The 14,472-nt window shown below is 34.2% G+C and overlaps 1 protein-coding gene across 2 annotated transcripts in view; it reads left to right on the top strand.

Moving 5' to 3' along the window:
- LOC145730506 (Ig-like and fibronectin type-III domain-containing protein 2) overlaps nucleotides 1-14,472 on the top strand; it is a 113,344-nt gene that overhangs the window by 85,170 nt on the left and 13,702 nt on the right. The window contains exon 5 of one of the 2 annotated variants that reach the window (XM_081981734.1): nucleotides 12,088-12,294. The exons of the other annotated variant lie outside the window; for it this stretch is intronic. Within the exon in view, the coding sequence (XP_081837860.1) occupies nucleotides 12,088-12,294 (207 nt within the window). The remainder of the gene's footprint in view (nucleotides 1-12,087; nucleotides 12,295-14,472) is intronic. 2 annotated transcript variants of the gene reach the window in all.

Below are 14,472 nucleotides of genomic sequence, written 5' to 3'. Positions count from 1 at the left end.
GACTCTTTAATAACGGGGTTCCAAAATTTAATTAACGTTGGAAACAATTAATAATATCCAATTAAAAGGTCTCGAAACTAACCCGGACGAATGGCCGTAGGCACTTTATTTCACGCCAGTGTAAATTGAGACAAGTTTTTAGTATAATAAAGTTTAGCTGGTTTCTAACGAAGCGGTATTTGTTATTTGGACAAATTAGTTGTACTAGAAGTACAACTTTAAAGTTATTATTAGTTTAGAGAATGTACCAATAATTGCGACGTATATTTCAGCACAGTCTAGTGAAAATGATATAACTTTCAGCAAACACACTATAAATATAATAATCAGACTGTGAAGGCTTTTGCGGCTGGCTAAAACTGATTTTTTGGTTTTTCAGGCTGGTTTTTGGATTGAAGAATTATCAAAACTCAATATAATAATAGTTTTACTCTAGGTGCAAATAAATCTATGAGAAAAAACCTTCAAAAAATTCAAAGCAAGAACTTAATTGCTGAAAACACCCAATTGGAGTTTCTGGATATCGTTTTGTTGTTAAACCCGTAAACTTTTTTTTGTAATTTCCTATGTAACTTTGTACTGCCTTATTTCAGACGAGTGTATCTCACTAAAGTACGAAAACAAAGTAAACTTTTAACGAACGGCATCAGCGGCTAAAATGGCAAACGAGAAACTTGATATAAAACTGATGCTCTTTCTAGTTATTTACTATTTTCTACGTATTTCCATTGTATGCAGCGAAGTTCATTTACTCTTAATTCTAAAGCTATCGCAGTCCCGTAGATCATTCGCACACGTTAAACGGGGGGAGGAAAAAGCGATTTCCCAAATCGGTTTTCATGCAAGGACAGCGCCGCAATTGCCGTCGGATCGTCGGCTTTTTGCACCAATTCGGATAATTGCAGGTCTCATTCGAAAGTGCCAAATTGGATCCGATTAATTCTCTCTAAGCTTAATTAAATTTCGGGGTATCGGAACATTGTTAAACCGTCAGGCGGAACATTCTAAACGAAAGGTGAGCGAAAATCCTTTGTCTCTGGAAAAAATCCGTTGCCAATTAAAAGCACACAGACTACTCGGAATTTCTCCAGTTACAACCGAGTGAAGTCCAATTCCTAATTGTATCCAAGTTTTAATGAAGTGCATTCACGCCGTTTAGAGGAAAACTTAGAGTAGGTTAACAATAAGGTTAGAAGTTCTTTGCTAGTTTAAATTGGGACTGCAAAAATGAACAACCAGCTATAAATTAAAATTAAACTTTGTTTCATATATATACAGGGTGTTCCATAAGTAATGGTAAATAATTTAATGACGTATTTATGGGGTCAAAATAATTCGATTTAGCACAACTTACCTCAGATAAAAAGTCAACAGAAACAGAAATACAAGTGGTCAAAGTAATTTTTTTAAAATGCATTTTTTCACGTAACGTCCACTTGGAGTTTTTTGCTAAAATTAGGTTAGGTTAGGTTTAGGTTATATATTCGAGGGTGCCTAATTTGATTATCTACTCAGTTTTAAGCAAGCTTATAGAGGTCACCATCTAAAACCAGTGATTTGCTTTAAAATCACTCTAACTTTTTTTTGGTAAGGCGAAGTGACAACTGAAATCTGCGTATCGGTTTTCCAATATTTTTTTAACAAAAAAGGTATACTTAGTTGGAATCCTTAAGATCAACAGTTATTTGCAATTAAAGTATTCGATGCCAATCATGATTGCAATTTGTAATCTTCTTGGAGGATGGAACCTTAGATCATTTCTCATTACAAGTGAGAATTTACTTAAACAAAAATTTTCTGAATCGTTGAATTGGTCGGAGAAGCCAAATATCATGACCAGCACCAAGTTTGAAAATTGGTCCTCCAGATTTTTACCTGAAGTATTTTGTGTATGAAGAAATAATAGATAACCAAGGCAAGTTATTAATTTCAACTTAAAGCTGTTGAGACATTTTGGATTTTCAACCAATTTTTTTTTTTTTTTTTCTTAAATGCATTGAGGTCAATATTTTAATTGCAAAAAACTCGAAAACCGTTTGTTTTTGGGATACTTACTAGGTATACCTTTTTTGGCAAGAAGGTATTGGAAAACAGATATTCGGGTTACACATTCGGTATACCAGAAACGGGTCACTTGGCTATACCAGAAAAAAGTTATGTCGATTTTAAAGCGAATTAATTTCTGCAGGTGGCGATCTCTGCGTGCTGGCTTAAAACTACGTTGATAATTAAATTTGCTATCTTCAAAAACCCCCGAATATCTAATTTTACCAAGAAACTCCAAGTTATTCATGAGTAATTAAAAAAAGACCATTTTAAAAAAATAACTTTGACCCCCTGTATTTCTGTTTTCGTTGACATTTTGTCTGAGGTAAGTTGTGCTAAATCGAATTATTTTGGTCCTTTAAATCCGCTATTAAATTATTTACCATTACTTATGAGACACCCTGTATATAAGCGATCTTTATTTCCGAAGAACAAATGGTCTTTCTGCCAATGTTACAGAAATAAATGTATTTACATAAATATTTACATGTTAAAAAAAAATTTACAAAAAAAAAAGGATAAATTTAATATAATATTTTATGCTTGAAAGTGTTCTAGCAAGGATTGAGTAGGAAAATGGAATCGGGATTGTCCTGTTTGTCGCGTTATACAGAGTGGGTTTAATATTGTCCAGTTATATCTGTTGTCTTTCCATTTTGCTTGAATTTGTAGTAGTCTTTCGCTAATTCGTGTCATTTTCGTGCGTTCATAGAGAAGTTCGTTAGAAGGGTTGTGTAATGGGTTTTCAGGGTGTCTAATTTTTGTGATTAGTCTTAATGCAATTTATTCCGTTGTTTAGTGTTAGTATGTGTTGTTTAGTTTTCGGAGTTGAGTTTGCCATTAGTATGTTTCCATAGTCTAGAAGTGGTCTGCAGATGGATTTGTAAATTTGTGTCGCAGTTTTGATACTGATACCTTTATTTTTGTAAGTTAGTGATCTAAAATGTTTTGTTCTTTTAATGAGTTCAGTTCTTGTATTTTTTACATGTTTAGTGAATTTCTCTTTGTTTTTTTGACACCTTAAAAATATAAAGAACAAAACACAGTCGCACATTGCAAAAATAGTATAAATTAATATAGTAAATTACGTACTAAACGAATATAAAGAAAGTTGAAGGAAAATGGAGATGACAATCTTATATTGACTACATGCTAAATATACAGGGTGTCTCATTAAAAGTAGTAAACTAGAAGCTCTATTTTTCAGCTTGATAATAATAGGAATTTAAATGGGAAACTTTTAAAAATCTGATCTTAACTTTAGATGAGTTTCTAAAGTTAGTCTAAAATAATGCAAATTTTGTGAATAAATTCAACTCTTTTGCTCCATAAACATCCGCAATACATTTTATCTCATTCGCCGTCGTCCGGTTAAGCAATTTTCATCGACGTCAAATATTTGCTAATCAATCTTGAAAGCAAATAACATCCCGATTCGTTGACTTTTCGAATCGAGAAGGGAAATAGAATCGAAGAATCTCGACTTGTCAAAAGATATTTGAGGATTAATGAAAATTGGATTCTCGTGTGGTTGATTAAATCCGGCTAAATTGAATGGTCATGTTTGTGATTGGGTAGGCAGAAGGACATGATAATATTTTTTTACGTCAAATCTATCTGTAATTGACTTTGGGCGGAACTAAATTGTTTTAATGGAATCAAACCTTGAACGAGCGCATTTCTCTCGTTATTATTAATTAAACGAGAAAAGTGAATTAAATTTATTTGCGAATGTATGACAAAATTTAATATTTTACATAAAATAAGTATTAAATTGTTTATTGTTAATTGACTGGTGTTTGTTTTCCACGGATTTTCCACGTTTAAATATTTTCTATATACGAATGGATAAACAAAAACATTTATTACAAAATCATTTCATCTCGTATTCGAGACCTGTTACATATTTAAAAATATTGTTAGTTATATCATAATGTTTAATTAATCTTTTTTTTTAAGCAGTGGTGTCAAAACGAGGAACTAACTTCTTATTTCTTTCTATTCTATAAGCTGCTGCATTTTTTCGATTACTCCGCCATAATTCGATTTACTACGCCATAAAACATTTTTTAAATTTGATCATGCATTCAAAAACTTTAGCTAGAAAGCATAAGATTGATGTCACTGTATAGTTATTGGTGCAACATCCATCACCGAACTTTTTTAGAACTTTTTTAAAGAAAACCGTGATCTGGGAGCGACAATTCAGATTGAATATAACTAAGAATGACTCAAGAAAGTTTAAAAAGTGCAGAGTGCAACTTGTATTTTGCTGGAAATTAGTATCAACTTATATTGTACTCATGAATAAGAAAAATCGATTTGAATGAAACTATACATAACTATTTATACAAGGTGTAGTATATTTTTTGTCTAAATTTGGAATGGGATAGTAAATAATTACTGAGTTACACACAATAGTACAATGATAGTACTATGAATTTTTTCTTTACTAAACCCATTTTCCTAATATTAAATTAAATATTCAACATGCAGAAAATAACTAGAAACACGGAAACTGCTAGATAATGCAGGCAGTTTCAAATATTTTCTCAATTAAAAATAGACTTTTTTCTAATTTTGGCATATAAAGTGACACTTTTCAAAACTGATTAGAGTGACAAAACGTTTTACTTTCCGTAACTAGTTATGAAAAGTTCATTTCATCACTCCCTGTTTTTATACATTTCCGTAGAAACAAACATATAGGCGACATCCATCATACCATGTCGTTGTCACAGTTTATACAAGGTGCTATGAAAGTGAAAATTTGTGTTAAATCACTTTAAAAGATGGTTTTCACAGCTTTTTGGTCAAAATTAGAAAAAAATGATGTATGTACTCATTCAAATTGTAGGACCTCGCTGCGCTCGCCCTACAAACATTCATTCGTTACACAAAATTTTTATCTTTTCGTAACTGGTTACATAAATAGCTATTTTCTAATTTTGGCATATAAAGTGACACTTTTCAAAACTGATTAGATTGATAAAACACTTTATGTAACTAGTTATGAAAAGTTCATTTCATCACTCCCTGCTTTTATGCATTTCCGTAGAAACATATGGGCGACATCCATCATAACATGTCGTTGTCACAGTTTATACAAGGTGCTATGAAAGTGAATATTTGTGTTAAATCACTTTAAAAGATGGTTTTTACCGCTTAAAAAAAAAAAAATTATGTATGCAACACGTTTCGAAAATGTCTTATTGTATAACTCATTCAAATTGTAGGACCTCGCTGCGCTCGCCCTACAAACATTCATTCGTTACACAAAATTTTTATCTTTTCGTAACTGGTTACATAAATAGCTATTTTCTAATTTTGGCATATAAAGTGACACTTTTCAAAACTGATTAGATTGATAAAACACTTTATGTAACTAGTTATGAAAAGTTCATTTCATCACTCCCTGCTTTTATGCATTTCCGTAGAAACATATGGGCGACATCCATCATAACATGTCGTTGTCACAGTTTATACAAGGTGCTATGAAAGTGAATATTTGTGTTAAATCACTTTAAAAGATGGTTTTTACCGCTTAAAAAAAAAAAAATTATGTATGCAACACGTTTCGAAAATGTCTTATTGTATAACTCATTCAAATTGTAGGACCTCGCTGCGCTCGCCCTACAAACATTCATTCGTTACACAAAATCGATCTTTTCGTAACTGGTTACATAAATAGCTATTTTTTGTTTAGGTGCTTAAAAATTTCCACATAACCAACAATAATTATTTAACAAAATATCCATTACTAAATTTCACAAAGGAAAACAATAGCACTAAATTGATCACCACCGTGACTGGTATTAATATTTCCAGATTATTTAGGTGGAAATTCATTTTTTATTCACAAACAGTGCCTCTTTTTACGTTCGAAAAAACCTAAACTGTAATTTGAACCCGGTACAAAAGTATATTTAGGGAAGGGAAATAAAATTATTAAACAATCGCCCAAAACAAGGGAACATTTAATCATTCGAGCTGCAGAGGTCAGAGACAGAGCGAACTTGCAATTGACAGCCGAGTAATTTATTATTCGATTTGTAACTTCCGAGTTAACAAGTTGTTTGGATCGAGATTAGAGTTCGCAGTTGCCGCAACTTCCGGTAGCAAAATGTCATGCAAATTGAGAGCCGAATCCGTAATGCGAGTTCTGAAGGACAGTTGAGGTTTTGATTGGGGAGTGGCAGCGGCTTTGTCGGGGAACGGGAAGATTTGATCAGTCAGTCAATTCATAATTCATTGCCAAAACGGTAAATGGAACACTCCTGTCTTAATGGAGTTTCGGGGTGTGTATTACTCTTATTTGCATCCCTAAATTGGTTGTCGACGAAATTGGAGGGGTGACAACGCCACCAAAGTGTCCGGTTACGCCAGCCAAATCCATACTCGATCCGATGAATCTTGTCGGATTCATTTACATTTACGGTTTATTTGCCGCTGGGATTTGAGGACACGTGGAATTTTGCAATTTGCATGAAGTCCGTTATTATGGATATCGTATTGGCCACGTTGTTAGGTGTTATGTAGAGGAAACGGTCGGATTATCCCGGAATTATTGCCACGTGAAGCGTACGATAATCGCTTATTACTAACCCAGAGGAAGACAAAGGGTCGGTTGCACAATAACGTCGATCAACTGAATGCTAACGTCCGTTGTGAAATACTTTTTGCATTTAATTTCTGAAAACGTACGAAATTAAATTGATACACTGTGAATGCTGTTTGTGAGTCACGTATAAGTAGACCCGAAGAGAAATGTAAGTTATAAAGAAAACGACATGTAGCGGCTGAACAAGTGGCACTCAAACACGTTTTCAAGAGTCATTCAGAGTTTCGGAGTATCACGTGGCACTATTAGAGCCCTTCAAAAAATATATAGAGGTTCAGCAATGGACGCACGTGGGGGGGAGACAATTTATAGCTTATGTACATCGTTATATAACGCTGCAAGTCTATTTTTTTACCTCGCAGGAGGTTGGTGAAATATGGCCTTTATTAATTCTCCACATTATCCGTGATATTCGCACTACGTTTTATTGTAGCGTTATTTTTCTTCCGGGGGGGATATTTCATTTATCTCTGATACGAAATGGGGGGCGGACAAGCGTCAGGTGTTCCGACGTATTATAGCAAAAAATATTGCTGTCGCAAAAAAAATAGGGCGCGTTACATTTTGATAAGGGAGGATTAGGACGTGAAGTTTGTATTATATGGATGGGAAGTAAAAACGGGAGGATAGCAATTTTACTTTATTTCTTCTGTTTTGGGTATGTGCGTGTGTTGCAGCACTCGTCAGACCGGATTAACCGTCTCTTTATTCAGAGACCGGCTTCTTGCCAACATTAGGGAATAAGTAGATACCTTTTAGTGCTTCCTCGTTCTAAGAAGGATTATCCATGTAATGGTGCATCTAAATCTACTCCATCCGGTGAAATAATTTACGACAATACGCTTCTGAGCTCTAGCCCATATACGTTCGCGTCGGCACAAAGGATTTTCGATGTTATAATCGCGGATTTACATGTCTGAATAGATCTCAAATGGTAAAGGATATTCCGTTTAGGTGCTTTATTGAACTTCACTGTCATATCGCACATTTATGAATACGAGAGAGTTTTAGAGTCCTGAAAAGTTCTGACACAGCGCTATAGCAATATAATATTGCTTTTAAGAAATAGTGAACCGAAAAATGTTTTACACTGATTTATTAATGTTGCCCAATTTATATTAACGCACACATTGTTGTTCGTAGTTAATTGTATGCAAATATTTGCAATTCACACACATTGTTACCATGAATATACTAATTTTTGAAAACAACTAGTATAGGGATGGGGAGGTAAACAAATATTCTGGGAACTACAAATTTCAGGGGTGCAGTTATTTCGAAAGCTCGGAATTCGGTAAGACATACACTGTTAATTAGATTGAGGTAAAAAGTTGCACATTTTATCGTAAAGCAAAAATTTGTTTAAAAAAATTACAAATTTTTAGATATTCGTATTTAACTCGATTTTTAAGAAAAAAGAAAATGGGAAAAATAACTCCGTACATAAAATCAAATTGGTGCAAACTAGTTACATACATAATCCACATAATATTTTACTGCATTATGAGCTGACATTCTGTAGATTGTAGTGGTATTTACAATACCTTATTAATTACCTTTAACTCAAACTGTTTAAATCAAATTTACTTGAACTTTATATAAAACAGTGAAGCGGTAATTTCATGCACCTAACAAAATTTATTTCATTACATTATAATACGTAACAATTACAGCGTTAATTCGACTGAGTGCGACTGGAAAATCGACAATAAAACGGAATCCACTGCACGTAATTCAATTTAATCCAGGGATCAAAAATTTATTAAGCAATTTGTCACTCGTTTTAATTAAATTTAAACGACCTCCTTTGCATTTGATAGCACTATTAATTCAAATAGACTAGCGTCTGGGTTATTAGTGAAAAGGTGTTTGTAACCCCCAGATGCATTTGCACCACCTATTAGCCCCTTACATGCTAAGCCAACTCGTAAATTACACGTTTTCATATTATTCACATCCCTGAACAACTGCACCAATAAATATCAGAGCAGTCCCGTTGTGTGCATCACGTAGTCGGTTACACGCGAGTTTTCTGCTTCAAATTTGGAATTTACTTTTGATTAACTCCACGTAACCGAACTAATTTAATGTTCTTATTTGAATAAAACTATCTAATTTGTGGTAATAACATGAAAAGTAGGGGTTGTTGAGCAAATATCAAGTACGGTTACAGCCCACAGAAAATTTAAGTAAAAACTTTTTTTTTAAAAACCTTATTGTATATTTTAGAGAAGTGGTTTTAGTATAGTCTTCACTACAGAAGTGCAACTGGAAAGTACTACATTTCAGATCCTCCTTTCAAACGAAACAACAATAAAGAGGTATCAACGTAAACTTTTCCTTTTCTTGCCACATAAAATCTAAATCTGATCTAATATAATTAGTCTCCGCTTAATTACTAAAATAACTGACAAATGAAATGATTCAAAAAAATTAAAAGACCTTTCCAGCAGCTATACAATTAACTTAATTGAATCCATTTTTGTGGAGGAATTATTCCGTCTCAAAGTAGTTCGTGCACATTAAACGGGAAAGACGTAAAACTCTCGAAGATCGCACTGATCTTTTCGAATAAGCGATCAAACTTTCTCCTAAATAAGGAAGCAACAGGAAAAGCGCTTAAAAACTTGTGCAAGCAATTTATCAAAAGACGTCATTCGGAAGTTTATAATGAATTAAACAGGAAAGTAACACAGCTGAATGAGTTTTTGAACGTTTCACAAAAGTTGCTTGAGTTTGACTGTATTTGGCACCTGAGTTCCAGGATTAAGTAATTAAACACTTCTCGCGACTGTGAATTTTTCATTTTGCTATTTAGCTTCTATATACGAGGATAATTTATGGGGTTTATGCATATATGCAACCGGAGGGAAAACAAAATAACCATTCAATTACACAACGTAACGAGGAAATTTAAATGAGCACTGTCGAACTTCTATAGATAATCGTGGAATAATTATTTCACATCAACCTCCGACACGAACAGACATGACTATTAATGGAAAGGAATTATTAATGAAAACGGATGAGGTTTAAAATTATATAATCCGGAAAGCTGACGCTTGGTGACCTCAAAAGTCTCATCCTGGCAGGAATTGAAGCAAATCGTTACTCGGTCCCTATGAAATTCTGCTTTTGACTGGCAAATATTTGAAATGAAAGGTCTTCGACGATCAAAATTCTTTTTTGGTTGGATTTTCAAAATATGTCTATTATAAAGGATGTTAGAATTTAAGGTTATGTTGATGATTTTTATGTTTGATAGTTGAGCCTAAGTTAAACGAAGTTATTTGTACCGCCGATTCGACAAGAATTGTTGAAAGTTGATCAAGTGAACACATAGACTTTTAGTGACCAACTGCCAACTTATGTCACATTGCAGATTTGGTCTATGCAGTGCCTCTGGAACGAAATTCTAGATTATTGCTCAAAGTTTGGTAATTTATACTTGTCGTTGCATTACGTGGACTTGTGGGATAGTTCACTTGATATTGTCACGAATAGAAAATCCATTAATTTAAAAGATGGACTTAATATTTAAAAGTATAAATTCATTAAATTAAAGCAGATATTCGGAGATGGTAAAATAATAAAATGCGCGAGGCAAGGTTACAGTCAGAATGCACATACTGCTATGCAGAAAGAGGAAGTGGGTCAGCCAATCAATCGGGTATAAATTAAGCTCGACATGCGGTGGTAAGAGAGACGGTCGGAGACTCCGCCTCATAACACCATGATGTAGTCGTCCCGAATTCTGAAACCCGCACCGGGTTGGTAAATTAATTGAATAGTAAACCATTTTTTAAGTTATAATAAATCGCGAGTGCCAAATCCTCCAGAAAGCTGCCCTCATGTCATCATTGTTTAACAAATGTAAGGTATTGTTTAAAGTGTTACTTTTGGGTATTTATGTTTGAAGGTTTTATTCCGATTCACTAAGTTGATAAACCAACCATTTTGTCATTTAGTTTTAACTGCTATTTAGTTATTAAATTACAGTTTTCTTCCAAGTGGTTTGATTCTACCTTTGAAACAAGATCTTGGTAAAGGCGTTTATCAAAGTAATACACGCACGTTTCGTTTAACTTGTCAAAAGGGCTTCACAATTTTAAAGTGACAATATGTTTGACTCTGTTTGCTTTAGCGCTTGATTTTCTATTTTATTATATTTTTGAAGAATGGTTCTGACTTCATTATATTTATTTTGGTTGTTCACTTCTTGGCTCCTTTCTCAGGTCATTTTCGATTTTCGAAGCTAAAAAGCTATCTTCCACATTTGAAAAAATATAGTATAAACTTCGTATCAAATGGTTTAGTTTATTAACACAACCCTGCGCGCAAAAGTTGTGCAACTTTTTCCTCAATTAGAAACGTACATTAGTTTTTCTTTAAATTGTGGGAAACGTTTTTATATTCAAATTTCTCTTATCATTAGAGTTACGACGATTTACTTGTACGGAACAGATATGTAAACTTATATGGGATACATTTAACAAATGAGTCAAAAGAAATAAAACTTCGTCTCCGTCTTAACAAACAACTTGACCCATATAAGTACGTTCACGGACCAACTCACCAATCCGCCCCTAAACTTTACCGCACAGTTGAGCAAAACTTAATTTTATTTTCCTTAGCCGCAAAGATAAACTTTTCCATTATCCACCACACAATCCTTTCCAGATTTTTTGCTGTTTCAGTAAATTACACACGTTTGCAAGAAGAACATAATCTCGCAACGTATGACGCACTAGTAATTTGGTTAAATTCCACACTACAGCTTCGCAATCATTTCTACTAAGAAGGTAGAGGAAAGGGGGGAGGGTTATTTAGATGCGGGAGAGTAAACTCTTACGAGAGAAACGTAATTTAGTGGAACCCCCGGGTAATTTACACACGAATTTACATAGTTTATTAGGAACAAAAGCGGTTAGTGCCGATTTGCTTGTCTCTTAGTGTACGAGTTGATTAAATCATAACTCGCCTTCAAGAGGTTAAAATTTGACAATGGGTTTCGTGTTTGCGGTGCAGAGGGACGAGAAAACAACTAACCTAACCTATCAATAATAAATACTACGGGGAAGCTTAGATCCTCACCGGGTAATAAATCTCATTGTGTGCCATAAAGAAATTGTATAGGACGAAGAAACGAAACGATAACAAAATAATGTCGGGCGGGAAAAGCAAATAACGAGAACATCTACTCAGCCAACATTAATCATATCACCTAATAGGCTTTTCTTTCTCGTAGTGTGAGTAAGACAAATGAGCTGAAACATTTTGGCTGCCGCCAAAGCCTACAACATTATTGTGACTGATGCTAAACATTTTGATGTGTTTTCGAAATAAATTGTCTTTGGGGGGTGGATTACGATGCGGTTTTTCTCTCAGTGCGGGCGTGAAAAATTATGTTGTTCTTTCAGGATTACCTTCGATGCGAGACAGTCTCACGAACCCGGTGCACGTCTACGACGGAGATGACGCGTTGATTACGTGCGTGGTTCGAGATATTGGTTCCAATACGGTCATGTGGAAGAAAGAGGACAGGGAGAGACATAGTACCAGGGTATTGACAGCGGGCGAGAACAGAGTGACGGCAGACAAACGGTTCAGCGTTTTACATGATTCTGGTAAGTTGTAATCCGGTTAAGAAAAATCCACCAAAGCCAATCAAATCTATCTTTGTACAGATTAGGTACTAACAAGTAAGAAGACTAAAAATAGTGGTAGTTATAATTTTACAACACAAAGAGAGTACAGTACATATTTTGTTTTAAATTTTTACGAATATTTCCCTCATGTGTTAAATGTCCATCCAATTTTCATAGGTTATATCCCGAGACGTTCAAGTTTTATCGGGTAAACTGTGCATAGGTGATTTTTTGCAAAATTTTGCAAAAAATCTACCAATGCACATTTTACGTGATAAAACGTGAACGCCGAGGGGTATATGTCAAGATTATTTCCTGAAAACTCACATTTTAGTTTATTAACAAGAAAACACCTTAGTTAGAACACAAATACTAAACTAAACGTGATGAAATTAATGATAATATTGAACTCACCCCAGCAGACGACAGATTTTCGTTCAGCCAAGTATATTTTTGTTTACATTTCAGATTGACAATCAGACGTCATAATATTTTAATTTATGTAATTTTTTAATGGAAACTACGTTATAGTGATTTATTAATTGTTAATATTGAAGAAAATAGCTTAAATTTTATATGTGTCTAAATCCCGTTTCGTTTAATATCAAATGTTCTTCAAAAAAACGTATTCGAAAAAGGTAGGAGGTGTTTATTCGGGGGCAATACCACAAGAGCTCAGATTTAGCCGGATAATTTTTGTGTTTGTCTTAGAACACTTTCTTTTTGGTGTAACAGCACGAGACCTGTTGTAACTAAATCACGAGAGCGCAGCTCGAGTGATTTTGCCAAACTGGTCGAGTTTTGTATCATAAAGAAAGTATGAGAAGACAAGCGGAAAAATTATCCTGTTCAAAATCTGAGCTCGAATGGTATTTGATAAGACAATTCCATGAATATAATCAATAATATAATAAAACTGCGACTGCCTTGTACTGGCAGAAATACATTTTTCTGGTTCTTTTGATTTTCTGCAGTAGAACTCTATCCGAAGCGAGCCATAACCAAAACAAAACAAACAAACATCAAAATTGACAGTGCCAGCAAAAATCTCAAGGTGAGACATTGCAACAATAGAAGTGTAGTGAAAATCCGTGGAAACGATGAAATCAACAACAAAATTTATCCGATTTTTTTATCCGCTAGCAAACTCTCTTCCTTCCTTATTAGCCGATAGCAAACCGTGTTTTGATGACGTATATATGGCATTTTTTGTACATGAGTGGAATTGTCGGGGGCAATACCATAAGAGCTCAGATTTACCCGGATAATTTTTGTGCTTGTCTTAGAACACTTTCTTTTTGGTGTAACAGCACGAGACCTGTTGTAACTAAATCACGAGAGCGCAGCTCGAGTGATTTTGCCAAACTGGTCGAGTTTTGTATCATAAAGAAAGTATGAGAAGACAAGCGGAAAAATTATCCTGTTCAAAATCTGAGCTCGAATGGTATTTGATAAGACAATTCCATGAATATAATCAATAATATAATAAAACTGCGACTGCCTTATACTGGCAGAAATACATTTTTCTGGTTCTTTTGATTTTCTGCAGTAGAACTCTATCCGAAGCGAGCCATAACCAAAACAATACGAACAAAGTCAAAATTGACAGTGCCAGCAAAAATCTCAAGGTGAGACATTGCAACAATAGAAGTGTAGTGAAAATCCGTGGAAACGATGAAATCAACAGCAAAATTTATCCGATTTTTTTATCCGCTAGCAAACTCTCTTCCTTCCTTATTAGACGATAGCAAACCGTGTTTTGATGACGTATATATGGCATTTTTTGTACATGAGTGGAATTGTCAGTGTAAAATTTTAGCAACTAGGGATTTATTCAGTATATAACGGCTCTCATTGGTCGAACTAGAAAGGTTCATTGAATTTTATTGGCTGCTAGTACAATGAGGGAAATAATCACCAGAATGACAGCGAATATTTCCCTCATGTGTTAAATGTCCCATATGAGCAGTGCATTTTCACCAGAATGACAGCGATGCATTCTAAAGTGATAATTGCATTTCGATAATTGCACTGTACGTATCTATAACGACTGCATTGTTGTATAGCTTATTGCTAGTACACTAATTGTTGCCCTTGCGCAGTTTTTTGACTTTTTGTAACCAAAAAATGTCAAACGCGAACTCAACAAAAATTAAT

This window comes from Ips typographus, linkage group LG1 (genome assembly GCF_016097725.1).
Source record: "Ips typographus isolate SLU linkage group LG1, UJ_Ityp_2.0, whole genome shotgun sequence".
Taxonomy (NCBI): Eukaryota; Metazoa; Arthropoda; class Insecta; order Coleoptera; family Curculionidae; genus Ips; species Ips typographus.
This window is presented reverse-complemented; position numbering and strand designations above follow the sequence as displayed.